Source organism: Cavia porcellus, unplaced genomic scaffold (genome assembly GCF_034190915.1).
Source record: "Cavia porcellus strain 051 isolate PalLab524CR breed Dunkin Hartley unplaced genomic scaffold, mCavPor4.1 scaffold_2, whole genome shotgun sequence".
In the NCBI taxonomy this organism is placed as follows: Eukaryota; Metazoa; Chordata; class Mammalia; order Rodentia; family Caviidae; genus Cavia; species Cavia porcellus.
The window spans coordinates 41,208,024-41,223,982 of NW_026947485.1; the positions used below are offsets into that span (position 1 = coordinate 41,208,024).

At 38.1% G+C, this 15,959-nt stretch overlaps 1 protein-coding gene across 5 annotated transcripts in view; it reads left to right on the forward strand.

The window, feature by feature from the left end:
- Positions 1 to 15,959, forward strand: part of Grm8 (glutamate metabotropic receptor 8) — a 783,619-nt gene that overhangs the window by 223,749 nt on the left and 543,911 nt on the right. Inside the window, exon 1 of one of the 5 annotated variants that reach the window (XM_063241288.1) lies at positions 996 to 1,145. The exons of the other annotated variants lie outside the window; for them this stretch is intronic. Coding sequence (XP_063097358.1) covers positions 1,034 to 1,145 — 112 coding nt within the window. The 5' untranslated portion in view covers positions 996 to 1,033. Of the gene's footprint in view, positions 1 to 995; positions 1,146 to 15,959 lie in introns of those variants that run through there. 5 annotated transcript variants of the gene reach the window in all.

Consider the following 15,959-nt stretch of genomic DNA (forward strand, 5'->3'; position numbering starts at 1 on the left):
AATCCTCTTTCATTAAGAGAGAAAAACAAAGATACAGAGAAAGAGAGAGAGAGAGAGAAAGAGAGAGAGAGAGAGAGAGAGAGAGAGAGAGAGAGTCAGACAGACAGAGACAGACAGAGACAGAGATGGAGACAGAGATTGAGACAGAGATAGAAACAGAGAGAATGTGAACTGCATGAGGGCACAACTGGGTAGATGTGAGTGGATTTGCAGTTGGATGAGCATTGTATCCCAAAATTGCTGATCCAGATGTTTTCTGATCCAGAAGTTTTCTAGAATATTCTAGAGTTCTGACTTGGCTGTATTCTGTGCAGATCGAAAACATATAAAATAGTGGCTTGAATGAAGATATAGAAAAATATGTTTTCAGATAATCACATTGAATTTCAATATGATAATTCTTTCATTACCCTCTAGATACTAGATCTAGAGGAAAAGAAAAGGAAGAAATGTAATGGAGTGCAATACAAGATTCAAGATTTAAAATAGAAAAAGTTACTTGCACCAATAAAGGAGGCAGAGGTCTGATTTCCTGTATGTTGCCAATACCATTGACTTATGGGGTCCCTAGGTGAGAACCAGCTTTACCACTAAACCTACATTCAACAGTAAAGGCAAGAAAATGAGAGGAATCAGCCTTTTTGGGAATTTGTAGTCAGAACCTGTCTCCTTTCTTCTCCATGAACCAAAAGCAGGAGATCCATTCTCCTACTCAAAGGCAAGTGAGCTATGCTCTAAGGAAATCCATGATGGCGATGTGCTAGAAAGGTGGGTGAATATTGCATTCCTTGGCAGGATCTGCAGGGTTACTTAAACGATGGAGTAGAAATAAATTGGGAGGTGAATTTTGTGGCAAGTTCTTGGAACCTAGCAATTGGTCTCGTTATTCTTTACTGTACCTGGCTCATCTCTGAGGAAAATAGGAAGTGGGCATTTAACTTGTGCTCTTGATGACTAGGAAGTGTGTCCAAAGTTACAGCATAGAGCTCCCAGGGCAGAGTTCAGAGTCCAGGACAAGGGTGTGTGTGTGTGGATGACTAGCAGGAGGAAGGCGCAAGCCTTAGCCTACCGAGAATACTGGCAGCCTCAGGTGGCTTCCTGGAAATGTTTGAAAGAAGACCCCAGTTGTTACCGTGGCTCCACTTGTAGGTATCTGGGGAATAACAGAGGTGACAGAGCTGGATTGTGTTTTGCACTGCTTAACTTAGGAAGGCAAAGGTATCATGGCCACTCCCTTTGGAAGGGTAGGAGAGAGGGTGCTATTCTCCTAAATCTCACCACTTCCCTAGCAGATTCCTGTGTCAGGATCACCTGGACTCAAAATGAAACCCAGTCTTTTATCACCAGGTGTATAATAGGAGTTTCTTCAGTGTCAGGTGGGAGAAGCTGTGTGTGTGTGGATATGGGGGTGGGCAGAGGCTCTATAAGAACTCTATACTTTCTTCTCAATTTTGCTGTGAGCCAACAATTTCTCTAAAACATGAAGTCTATTAAAAATGACAGTTTATCTGACGAGGAGAGATCTCTATCTTTCAGAATCACCTAGAGTTGATGTGATTTTAATTGTTAAGTTAAAGCATCTCCTATTCCTCCATTTTTCATAATGATAAAGACTTTGCTAAGTAGAGATGGTAGAGGTTGCTTTGGCCAGGTGGCTTGTGGATTGTCTTTCTACAGGATATTGACTGCCAGCGAACTGTACATAGCTTGCAAGGAAAACAAAGTAAAATTTTGAAGATATAGGGACTTCTAAGAAATGTTTTCCTATGTAACCATCACAACCTAATGCACACAAATGAAATAATACTCTATAAAACAGATAGTTCTCGATTCCTCATCGAGTACACAAGAAAACTCTGTGGGAAAATATTATTGCATTTTCTTAGTCAAATAAAATAGAAAAATCAGTCTCTTCATGTAACTCTTCTGGATGTGCTGGGTGAGTTAGGCTCCCTAAGTAATTGTACGCAGGATGAGAAAGGAAATTTAAATAGATAATGAAAAGGAAGTGTGAAAAAAATTAAACTGTGCTGGGGAGGGGGAAGAGAATAGTTTTACATCAGCCTTAGGAACAGGCCATGAACAGGGCCATGTCTTAAATGCCAAAGTAAGACTGTTATAAGCCACAAGTGTCTGAAAAGTTATGGTTTTGGCCAAAGTTATATAAAGGATTGAAGGAGCAGAGATTAAAATAGTACTACTTGTCTGGAGCAGTGGTTTCATTTTTATATGCCAACAAATGCATAATTAGCTACGATAAGGAGAAGCACAGTAAATAAAATGAATGAGTATGATGGAAAGGAGAATGGAGAAGGAATGGGGGAAGTTCTTGGTGGAATGTGGTGGGCTTTACCTGAGTAGTACAGGAAAAGAAGGACTAAGCCATGTGAAAAAGAGGGAGGGAGCTCTGAGAGGGGAGGTGACAACATGTACAAAGGACCCTGAGGTTGGCCATTGCAAGGAACTTCACAATGACCAGGACGGCTATGTTGGGACTGGTTCCTGGGAGGTCTTGTAGGCTGTGGGGGAAACAGTGGATTTTGTTCTGGGTGAGAAGTCTTTGGAAGGGTTCCATCAGGAGAGAGATATGGCCTGTTGTATGTGTTAGAGAAATGATTTGAGCACTGCATACAGAATGGAGAGGATGAGAGCAAGAGTGGAGACGGGGAAATGAATTTAGTAGCAACCAGTTCAATTTCTTAACTCATGTATTAAAATTTCAATTGCTGGTGTCGTTTATGATGAATGCAGAGAAGTCCCAGAAAACAGTGGAAGTCTCTGATGGCAAATGCTGGACAAGTCAGTTTCTCTCTCCTTCAGTTAAAAAATAATTGGTAGTAAGATATTAACAGCTGCCACGGATTGAGAGCTTATGAAGTGCCAGACCCTATGCCAGGCATGTAAATGAATCTCACCTTACTTAATCCTTACAAGAGTATGTAGTGGCAGTGCTGTAGAAGAGAGGCTGCTGTTAATAGCCAAATATAAAACTTGACAAGCTATCAATTTACTCAAGCGGATGATTAGCAGTGCAGTCATTTAAAACCAATCTCATATTTGAATAAATTCCATCTTTAAAAAAATACTTTATTTACAGGCCTAGCCTTGGAGAAAGGACTTTCATACCAAAAGGAACACTTGAAATATTTTTCTCTAGATAGAGATATTTTGAAATCACATGCAGTGTCAGGAATAAGTCCCTGAAAAATTTCTAAGTCATTTTCTAAAATGTCCCTTACAAGTTATTGTTTTTAATATTTAGAAATGTTATGTTATGTGGAAAGATGCTGTAGAACCCACTGTTTATGGAGGGTCTCATTTTTCTGTGCAAACAAAATTCCGCAGAGCTGTGCAGACATGGAGTGAAGGAAGGGTGACTGTGGATTTAAAATTGGAAATTTTTGTCAGCTGAGGAAAATTTCTTGGTCTGCCCCCATGAATTCAATTTTACAGTTTTGACTTGATGAAATGATCAAAGCCTTTTGCTTCTAAGCTAACATTCCTTTGAAATATAAAATTAATGTTTCAAGATTTAAAGAAGAAATAGTAGTGTCTTAAGTTTCCAACTACGAATAGTTGTTTTGATTATTTGGAAAGAGAAATTCCTATTTAAAATAAGTGTCCAAATTAGAAATTAATTCTTTCTGTACTGGTATATTCTCAGTGTTTATTACTTTAGCCAAATTCTGCTCCTATGAGCAGCATGAGGGTTATTGCACCAGCTGATAATGAAGACTTATAAGTATGTTTGTCATAATCTTAGGCTATAAATTACAAATAAATAAAATTTCATAAACATTTAAATTTTATTCTATATAAACAAAAAACACTCATGAATAAAGAAAAACCCTTAATAAGAACATAGATTGGAATCAGGGGTGGTGGTGCTCTACCTCTAATCCCAGCATTCTGGAAGGCTGAGGCAGGAGGATGACAAGTTTGAGACTGGCCTGGAAAGTTCAGCAACTTGTGAGACTGTCTTAAAATGCAAGAGGTGGGATAAAACTTAATGAAAAAACCCTGTGTTCAGTCTCCAATAATGGAAAAAATAGCTAGAAAAGACAGAGAACTCCTGAGAACATAAAAGAAGCAGTATCCTTTTGTCCTTATCCTGTAAGTGGAAATGGGTGGCTACTTCACAGATGGTCATAAGTACAAGAAAAAGAGACAAATGCTGGATGTGGCAGCACAAGCCTGTAATTCCAGCTATGTACCTGGGAGGCTGAGGCAGGAAGATCACAACTTTGTCTCAACATTAAATAGCAAAGGGTGGGGGTATAGCTCAATGGTAATGTGCCTTGTAATTCAATCCCAGTGTCTTAAAAAATAAATAAGAGGTACAAGATGATGTCTAGAAAATTAATAGTTTTGAATAACTGCATTGTTACTATACATTGAGCTTTTTCTAGGCATTAAGATATGTCATTCTACTATATGTATTATTATTTCCATTTTATACATGGAGAAACACATTTAGATGTAAGAAAGAGATTTAAACTCTTTTGGATAGATACGTAAAAGAGCATAGCTGAGTAGAATGGAATTTCCATTTCTAGTTTTTGATGGCTCTTCACACTGAGTTTCATATAGAGTTAAAATAATCCTGTAACAGAGATATGTGCATACCCATGTTCATAGCAGCACAATTTATTATAGCTAATCTGGGAAGTGGTTTTTATGTTCATTAACAGTTAAATGAATAAGGAAAATATATTTATACGTAGTGGGATGCTATGTAGGCATGAAGAAACCTGAGGCTTTCGTGGGTAAACAGATGCAACTTGAGATATTACGTGAAGTAAGTCAGACACACAGCTCAAATATGGCATAGTTTCTCTTCTCTGGGAAACAAAGATAGAAAACAAAATAGGAGAGAGCTAAGTAGAAAATAAGGAAAAATTTGAATAGTTCAAATACTTCCCAAAATTACAAATCTCATTGTTTTAAAAATATTTCAATATATATGCTAATTGACTTCATTTATACTTCTAGGTTATCTTTGTTTAAAAGATTAGTGTCACTATTTCTGTTTTGTAGGAACTTTTTTGTGGTTTCTGTCTTGTACTCTACTTTGAAGATAATGATACACGGTATAATAGCTATTGTTATTCTCTTATAATTCAATAGGAAATATTTTTTAATCAAATAAAAAATAAAAATCAGAAAGTCAGATTTTGAACTCTACCATCCTATCTTCTAGGCATTGGCAAAGTCTGTAAAGTGTATATTAAGATGCATTCGCCTTAGATTATGATCAGTGGGATTTTACTGATTAGTAAAATGTCTGTTAGTCACAAGAATCATTCTTTCCGGGTATAGTGCCTTTCCTAAATATGTGATCTTGGCATCTGGGGGCCTGCCTTCTTCTGACATGCCTTTTACCTGTGTCTTCCCTCCTGGACGCTATGTGTCCTTATGCCCATCTTCTGCTGGACTCAGGCTGCTAAAACAGTGTGGTCCTCTGGGTTGGGTAGAATGATTATAGTTCATTTTTCTTTTATATTAAAAGTATTATATGTATACTATACATGCTTCTTTATTTTTAAATGAGTTAAATTTTGACCTAATCCTCCAAACACTTGAAAGAACCCTATCATGACAGATGTGCTTTTGAAGAAGTGCTGCTTTCAAGATTTCTCAGGATTCAGACATTTATCATGCAGTGACCTATGTGGCTATAAAAAAATTTATGTTGAGAAAAAGAAAGAAAAGAAATACTATCAAAGCAGAGGAAGACAGCAAGTGATGTTATTCTAAGAATACCCAAATACTGCTTTAGCTATATGACCTGCTGTCATGTTTGGGCTGCGGGCCAGCTAGTTCTGGAAATGGAAAGTGCACATTTAATATTGTTGCCAAACATTAATTGCCCAACATATAGGACTTAGATTTGATCACATATTGTTTTATCAGCATTCAACTCAATTTTAAAACTGGAATAGAAAGAAACAATAATTAAAGTATTCTCCAAAAACTTGAGAGGTAAAAATTAATTCATATATTTTCATTGTATTTTACAGTGTTGTTCCTAATCCAGTGTAATCTTGCATTCATTAAAATATGGTTGAATTTTGTTCAATAAATTTAATAACTGACAATTATCAATTATTGACTAATCTTTTTTCCTAAAATATGCTTTTGTGTCAATAGTTGAGGTCTCTTTTTAAAAATATGATGGCAAATACATTTTCCAATATACACATGTATTATTTTTTTAAATAAATATATATTTATTTATTTGAGACATTTTTAATCAAATAAAAAATAAAAATCAGAAAGTCAGATTTTCTCACTATGTAGTTCAGGCAAGCCTTGAACTCGCTGTGTATAGCAGGCTGGCCTTGAACTGGCAGTATCCTCCTGCCTTGGCCTCCCGAGTGCTGGGATTACAGATGTGTACCACCATGCTGGGCAGGAATATTTAATTCAGTACCACATCACAGTCTTAGATTTACTATTTTGATGCACTGATTGAACTGTCCAAACAACTCAGTTGACTCACGTTTTGCTTTTATGCCATCTATACTTATATAGGAAAAATGACTAAATTGGCCAGTGATATCAGTATGTGAGAAGTTAGCATTACTTACTTGTCAGAAAAGCTATCAAAGAGAAAAAATAATTTCGCAGTTCAAGTTTGGCCTTGTTATATTCTCTCAAAGCTCTTTTCTTTAAAACATTCTGCCTCTGCAGAGGGAGGAGGCCGGAATTCCTTCCATGAAGCAGCTGAGGATGCTGTGGCCCCAGCACATTAGGCTTCTAGTGCTAAAGATTCCTGGCTAAAATGCTCCACACTGTGGAAGCCAAGATTTTGAAGTTTCTCTGTCTCTCTTTGCTTTCTCTTCTTTAAATAATAACTGCTGTATTTGCAATACTTGTGAGTGTGAGTGAGTATAAGTGGCTTTCTCCTGTAGTAGCATTTTGAAAAATGTGAAGATGTTATTCTTCATAAGCATTTCGAAGTGAAGTTGAAAGACTAGAAAGTGTTGGCAGTCGTACACCACACAATTGCTTAGCTCTTTTTCAATAATGCACTCTTCAGCAGCGTACACGTTCCCTCAGGGGGCTCGGTGGAATCTCCCTTTCTTCCACTCAGAAATAAAGCTTTGATTTCTTTTGTGTATCTACTCGGAATGGTAATTGTACATTGGGATTCTTGTTTCCTGATGTATGGTGATGATAGGGCAACAGAGAAATAATACAAATGTGGCTGCTCTGACAACATACAATGAAACATCCTCTGAAAAATTACAAATGTAGATAATGACCATCCTCCCCTCTCCAACACCCTCCTTTTGGAAAAACCAACAAGGCCACACATTTGTGTTCACAGATAGATGAACTGGCATTTTGAGAGTGGTCAAGAAAATGCTGCCATTCATAATTGCTGCAGGAAAAATATTCGTTGTAAGTATCCACAAATATGACAAAGGTTTTATCATGAGCATCTTATTTTTAAATGCTTTATTCTCACTGCTCCTGCTTGCCAGACTTCCCTAAAGTAAGTGAAACAGATAACTCATTGAGAAGGTGATGCCTAGTGAGGAGCTACCCCTTGTGCTCCCAGACGACATATATGTCCCCTCAAAGCCTCATGTGCTTAAAGGCAAGACTTTTGGGAGGTGACAGGGTCATGCGTGTGATACCTGATTAGTCTACTGTGGGTTTGTGGCTGGGCATGGAATTGAGGGGTGAAGCCTACTAGGAAGAGGCGGTCCCTGAGGGTGTGGCCTGGGAATGCGCATCCTCCATACTGCCTCCATCCCTCTTTGCTTCCCACCTGCCCTGCCAAGAACTCTTTCTCCTCTACAGGGCTCTTCTGACATGTGCCCGCCCTGCTTTGCCGCCAGCTGACGACAGACTGAAACTTCAACAAACCCGGAGTGAAAACAAACCTTTTCACCTTTAATTTGTGGGTGTTGGGTATTTTGTCCCAGCAAGGAGAAAATGAGACAGGGGCAGACAGATGTGGGGCAGACACCTGTGCTTGCAAGGGTCACAGGAGGATCATTACAGGGTGGGTTTACTCTGAAGCACGGCTCCTTCCTAACCCTTCTCTGTTCAGGACTGTGCCAGGGAATATCCCCAGCATACTCTCTGTAGAATAAGCAAAAATGAGCCCTCAGCATTGTTTTCTGACATAGCTTTGTGATAATATGATACTCAGTGCTATGAAAATGGAAACCATCCTTAAAATATCCTTTTTAGGATCTGCATGATTTTCCAGTAAGGGTGAATTGATTTTTGCCATTGTACGTTATTTTCTGTATGTTGATAATCTTTGCTTTAGAATTTAAGCAAAACCCCCATTTTCTTGTTGCACTTAATTTAGAATCCATTCTGTAGGCATAGATTTTACTAGCTTTTACTTCTGCTTCGTTTAATGAAAATTCCTCAAGTGCAGTTCAGTGTGGAGAAAGGGCAAAAGAAAAGGAAATAATGTTTTCAGAGAGCTTAGAGCAGTGTTGGCAGGCCTTTATGCTTGCTGTGTTTGTTTATAAAGGGTCTCATTTAACACACACAAAATATAGGTATTCAAGAAACCAAAGCTCAGACAGATTGGGTAACTTGCTCCAGGTTACACAATTAGCATTTGATAGAGATAGAATTCAATTCCTAAAGTTTTTTGGCTTTAAAGGCTGTATCAGACTGAACATACCTTATAGTAAAATACATGCTACAGTGGACAGCTTCCAAATGCACGGTGTAATGATTTTCGGTATTTGCAGGGCTTGTCCAAGCTGACCAGAGCTGATTTTACATACCTTGCAAAGTGGCAGTGACATGACAGATCAATGTGTATAATTAGAAAAAGAAAACGTTGAAAATCTATTTATGCTTTAATAACTAAAAAGGTACTGGTCTCCTGCCAAAATGACACACATTTTGGGAGCCAGAGACTCTAACATACTCCTTTACATAGTAGATAAGATAAATAATTCCTTTTAGATGTCCAGCCACCTGTTACCACACACCTAAATTCACAACAAAACTCCTGTTCCTCCCCTCAGTGGTCTGGATCAGTGTGTAACAATGTAGAATTTCCTTTTTTTAGACAGTGGTGAGATGTGACAATGTAGGTGGTTTAGAATATATTAGTTTCTTAGGTTTAAAGGCTAAACAGCTTCCAAGGGACAACAATTACAGTTCCAAAATACTTTCTTGTGCTTCCTTCAGCAGCAGATATTCCAGAATACTTTCCTACTTTACCTAACACATTTCATGGGATAGTATGGCTATTCCGTATTCGTGGCAGTGTCAAGGTCTGTGTTACAAAAAAGGGCCTTGAAATGGTTTTCTAACCTTTATTTCTATCTGTGTGATCCCTATTTTGATTTCTCCCTTAACAAATGCAACTCTTCCTTTGTCTTCCCTACAACCTGTGTAAACTAGGGATTGGATTTTAATTCAAGTAACAAGAATGGGTTTACAGGGCCTTAATAAAATAGAAGCTTCCTTTTTTGTCACATAACCCAGGCTTCTAGGTAGACAGTCTGGAACTGGTGTGTTGCAGCAAAATATCATCAGCATTCCAGTTACCCTCTAGTTTTCAGTGGTGTCTTCCTTAGTAGGTGACTTTTATTCTTATGGTCGCTTTACAAGATAGATGGCTACTTTACTTCTAGCTTTGTGGTGTCATTTGGGTAGAAACAAAGAAAACAAGGTGTCCCGTAGGAAGGAGCCATGTTACTCTGAAGAAAGCAAAACTACAGAAATCTTTAGCAGCCTCATGCTTATGCCTTATTGGTCAGAATGATCAGAACATCACTCTTAGCTGCAAGGAAGTCTGCAAAAGGAGAAATTTTCAAGAAACTAGAGTTCTGATAGTAAAGCGGGTGAATGGATGCTGCCCCTGCCCTGACTCTAGCCCTGCATGGCACGCTCGGGTTTGGCTGTGAATCTAGTGGGGCAGTACAGGAGGAAAGACAGAAAAGAGGCCTGTACTTTATGCTTCTGTCTTCTCTTCCTTAGAGTTGGGGTTTCTGCTTCCACTCGCTTTGGTACTTTTTCTGGAATTATCATTATTTTGTATTACTCAGTGCTGAATAATGTAATTTTTAAAGATAAGCTCCTCTGACTCCTGGAAAGACTAGGCAGCCCTGTCTTCCATATTCTCCAGCCCTGGATGTTAAATTTATGTTTTTCCTTTTGGAGCATTTTTTATACGTGTGTGTGTGTGTGTGTCTTATTTAGCCAGTGTCTTGCTTTCTTTGCCAGTAGATTATACATTCCATGAGAGGAGAAGCCGTGTTTATATTGCACCTGAATATTCCCTCCTGTCTCTGTGCCTAACAGACTATCTATGACAGAGCAGATCTTTAGTAGATATTTGCTGTATTAGTTAAAAATAATATGTATATTTTGTTGCTTTGACTCTCACTTATTCTTCCTTCTTTTTATGCATTTCTTCTGCCTTCTTTCTCTTTTCTCTTTATTTAAGTGCTTTCATTGATATTTTTTTCATTAACTTTGTATTTTTCTTCTGTCCTTCACTTGTTCTCTGCACCCTTCCATACTATTTTCTTTATTTATAAACATACATTTCCATTTTACTTTTCTTGCTCAAGTTTCTGCTCCACAAGTCCATCCCAGTGCCCATCGTTTTCTACTTGGAGTGGCTTCCCATCACCTCACCTCAGTATGTTCTACAGGGCACCCCTCAGATCCCCACTGCCATTTTCTACTTTCTGAGAATAGTGACACCTTCTTCTTGCTACTTACACTTGAAAACTTGCTGTTACTTGTGGAATCATTTATCTGTATCATTAAATGCTGTTTCTTTCACTCAGTAAGAACCCTTCTCACTGCTGTTATGGCAGTGCACAGTGTGGAGGTTTGTGGGTACTGGTACATGTGGGATGGCAGGAACAAAGATAACAGGAGACAATGGACCAATGTTCCCCAGAAAGCATGAGGCAGAGGCTTTGCTAGCTCGCCAGCCTCATAGATTCAGTTAAGCATCATGTTCTAGGATACGAGACTCATGGAAAATTAATTGAGATAACTTTGGATTCCCATGCAATAAAATTTTCGAGGATTTGGCTACTTAAAATAGGTGGTGAATTTTATGATGAGAGGTATGGATCACTTTTTCTTTGTTGAGGAAAAGATCACAAAATGGTATTTAAAAATTATAGAAGTATTGTTTCAGTAATAAAGGGTTTTGTAAAAACAGATTAGATGTTCCCACTCAATCAACTTTATAATACAGAAATTAGTGAAAATTCATTGAAATTAATGGGTATGAAATTTTAAAAAGTTAGACAATTATTTCACAGATTATCTCATTAATCAAGATGTGCACTTTGCTTTTACAGAAAATAATGACCCGTATGAATAGATTGGGTGAATAAATGAATAAGGCAATGTGCTACCATAGTGATTTGTTGAAAGTGAATACCATATTAGTACAAGACATTCTACCCATTGAAAAGCTTGTTTTTTCTGCAAACATTTTGAAAAATCTTGATTTTAAACTTGATTAGATTGAAAAACGCACAAGAAATTAGTAAAGCCTATTTAAGTATGAATCTGTGAAGGTGTTTCTAGAGATAATTGGCGTATGAGCCATCAAACTGATGAAGTGACCCATCCTGAATGGCGCCATGCAATGGGGCCCCCAAATAGAACAAAAGCAGAAGGAACCTGCTAGCAGAGGCTTTGAGTTCTTTCCCTCTCCCTGGGCTGTCTTGGCTGCCATGGGGTGAGCCACTTTCCTCTGACACCCGTTTCTTCTGCCATCCCTTACAGCCACAACGCTCTACCCTGCCACAGCCCCTAACAACAGAGTTAGCCAGCTGTAGACTGAAACAGCGATCCAGAATAAACCCTTCCTCCTTCAAGTTGATATTATTGGGTATTTTGGGACAATGATGAAAAACGAACACATTGAGGTCTGTAAAGTATTTTGCTTATAAGGAAATTTCTCTTCTGGAACCATTTCTACAGAAGTAGAAACTCTAAGAGCAAAGGATGGCAGCCATCTTCATGTTTTAATTCAATAGGGCAGAGCTGCAAGTAGTGAAGATTCAAATCAAATATGCTGTTGAGCGCCTGTGCCTTAAAATTTCAGGTGAACAGATGAAGAGAGAAATGTTCTTGAATCAGTGGAGGGTTATCTGCTCCCCACAGGGTTCATAAGCAACCCTTTCCTCTTTCCACTTGGACCTCTAATTTCAACTCCTTTCAGCTAGCACACCCCAACTCTCTGGCTTCAGGGTTCTCAGGATGTCCATGCAAACTATCAGGAGGGCACATGTACTGCCGTATCAGGATTCTTTTTTCTCTTCCTTATGTGTATTTGTGTCTCTGTCCCCTTTCTTCCCTCCCATGTTGGATGTGCATAAAGTATTACACAATTTTTCTGGCTACTAGTCAGTTGACTTTTATTCACAATAAGCCAGACTTACTGTGAAATTGATACTCAAAGTGGCAGAAAGCAACAAGCTTAGATGATTTCCTATTTAAAGACAAGTGACAAAACTAATGTTATTGCCTACAATTTCTTTACTCTGTAATTTAGAATTTTAATCCCAATTTTGAATGTGATGACTAAAACATGAATAAAAATAAGTATTGAGAATTTACTATATTCTAGGCATTGTGCTAGGTAATTTATACTCCTCAGTTTGTTTAACCTGAAAAACTATATTGCAAGTTAAATATTACCATTCTCCATTTTTGAGAGGAAATGGATGTATCAAGAATTTAAGTCACAGTACTTGCACAAGGTACACAGCAAGCTGCTAGCAGAGTCTGAATTCAATCTTAAAGTCAGTGCTTCTAACTCACCAACCCATAATCAGAACATGAATTTGGAAAGTGCTCTTCTGAAGATCATTTAGATTTTAATTCTAAATATCCTTAAAGCAGCCCTTTGATAACAGTTGTGCTGATGGATGAAGAGTTTTGAGCATTAGTGAGGTTAAAATCTTAGTCATGGTTGTTTAATAAATGGGATGAGAAAACAGCAGCAGTGGTGTTGTATGAAGTAATTTGGCTCTGTGAACAAAGTGCACTCCAGTGCCTTTGAGGTCAGTGGGTTCTGTTCAGAGCTAGGTCTTCCCAATGTTCCCAGGCATCCTGTCATTCCATTTTTGACCTTGTGGTTATTGATTGCCATGTCTTGGGAACCCAGATGCTGCCTTGTCAGATTGGCCTCACTGCGCTCTAAGAGGAATGATTCCGTCCATTTCTTTAGTGGCCCGTAACTCACCAAAAGTCTTTTGTGCGATCTCATTTGGGCTTTTCAACCACCTAAGAGATGGGCTGAAGTGCTCATTTTTTACTGTCTTAGGCACTTAAAAGTCAGTTTGCTTTGAATTAATTTGAGCTTTGAAGTGTGTTGTCTTCTAATAGATTTTTAGTTCTGTTTCACATGTTGCTGAATTTGCATCTGGATTACAAACTTTGAGAAGAGAGGCTTTGACTTTAAGTTTTATTTGCCTTGACGTTCTTTCTATAGTGCTCCATTTTGGTACACAGTGGTTTCTCAAAACAAGAACAACAAACTCAGAACTTATTAAGCTGATATATGAAATAAGAAAACACATATACTTTAGTTCTTTCTAGTGTTGTGGAGCTGACATCCGCTTACTAGAGTTGACTGATAAATATTCAGAAATATGGTCAGCAGGGTAGTAGTAGTCTGTTAGTGGCTTCTTATGTGTGACAGGACAACTTCTACTGTTCAAACTACTGAAGGCTTTGCATCAAGGCTACTTTTCATCTGCAACATCTAAGATCCAGTTTACTAGGACACTCCTGGTTGTAATTTTTCTGTGGTCCACAGGCAGCTGCTTTTCTTTCTTGTTTGTGGGTTAGCTGATGGTCATGGCTCATGTGTCCACAATAGGGAGGAGAGTAGAAGTGTCATCACTGTGTCAATCTCTAAATCTTTGCTCTCATTGTGGCCCCAAACCAAGTATAATGGTTTAAATTCACTGTAGAAAACCAACTGATGTAAGACTGCTTAGGAAAAAGGGGTTTGGAGGGCCGGGCTGGGGGTCACCAGGATGTTGCCTGCTTCTTGTTCCAGCTTAAGTCTTCACCCATCCATTTTCTGAAGCAGTAATTCGATCAAACTGTGCTTATAGGGATTTCAGAAACTCTAAGAGGACACTTTGGGTTTTATTTAAAAGCAATCCTGATTAAAAGTTGTCAAATCAGGGCTGGGGATTTAGCTCAGCGGCATAAGCGCCTGCCTTGCAAACAGGCAGTTGTGAGCTCGATCCCTGGTACCGATAAAAAGGAAAAAGACAAAAAAAAAAAAAAAAAAAAAAAAAAAGTAAAAAAAAAAGTTGTCAAATCTGCAAGGATCTTTATTGTTCAATTAACAGAAAATCTGAGAATAAGAGATTCAGAGTTGGTTCTGTATTGGCCATGGCTTCAATGACCCCAAGTTGTTTCTTGTCTATTCTCTGCAGTCTTTCATTATGCAAGTACAATTTCCCATTATGGCTGCAACAGATCTACACAGTAGTAAATTAGCCCACCCATTCCAACAATAACATCCTGGTTTTGTGATAGAAAGTTTAGAAAATTCATGTTTTTCTCTTTCCTGAAATAATGGCATTTTTGTTTAAATAAAGAGTACATGGAATAAAGTGAAATGACATATCTTATGGAATGTTAAAGATAGCTTTATGGCAAAATTAATTTTGAGGTATTCTATTCCAATTAACAGGAAACTAGTGATTCTATGTGATGAGAAATTAAGGAAGCTAGAAACTCAAGACCATCATAGAAGCAGCAGAATGAACTAAAGAAAAACCATTACAAGAAGAATAAGCAAAAGCTTTCATTATAACATCTGAGGCTGTAAAATGCTATTTAAGTGGAATTGAAGGCCCAAATGGCTGCAATTATGGAGTATTGAAAAATCTTCACATTAAGAAAAAATAATATTTTTACTTTTGTAGGAAGCAAAATTAGATGAAACTGCTAGAGGAGTCAAGCTTTCTGAAATTGCAGGAATTAGTGAGCCTCCACCCCTGCTCTGAGGAACTTGCTCTTCTTTGCTTTCCATTGCTAGGACAGTACCTCACAAGGCATGTGAGTTGCATGAGAAGAAAATACAGTAAAGAATGCATAAAGAGAAATTTGATTCAGGTAGATACTGGTCCTAGCAGAACAGGACCTAAATTGCTGGAATCCTGGTAGATTGGCTTCAGACAGGGTTGTGGAGTTGCTGGTGTTTGAACCCTTTATTCTCTTCATCTGCTGCAGAGGAAATGGGGTTGGCCCTAGAGTCTGGGAGAAATGACTATGAAGAGCAGACAATCACAGGGCTAGGATTATGACACCCACATTTTCTTGCAGGGTCAATTTTCTGGCTCAGGCTCTTTGATGCCTAATGTTACCTTTCTTCCCATACTGTTGGTTATAATTAAGTGGTGAAATGATTAAAGTCGATGCATGAGTGGCTGATATTTGTATTTAATAGCTTAATTAACTCTTCTATGATCTTTTTGGGAACAGGTGGGCAGTGAGTCCAAACGGCACGCTGGGCTGGAGGGCAGCTACAACTTTCCTGCCAGTTACATCAGCAACCTAAAATGCGTAGGGAAAGCACTCCATGCCAAGAAGCACAGAAAATGCTCTCACGCAGCTTAGGATATAAGGAAAATTTTGTAATTCTTCTTTAGGATTTTAATTTTTTTAAATAATGATGTATGAGTACATATGGTTTAAAACTTTTGTGGGAAATCTGTCTGCAGTAAATGAAAATTTCTGTTCAGTTCTCAAAATCAAAACTTATTTTTATATTTCAAAAACTATGAAGCCATGCTTAGAACACAATACATTTTGTCTCTTTTTGTAGAAAGGTTCTTTAGGCATCTGACACAGAGCAAAGATGAAGATCGAAAACGCAAGTAACTTGTTAGATCTATTACAGGACCACAATTCCAGTAAAAGTTAGAAGCTTTGTACTTGTGAAGGATAGCAGTTTCCTTACA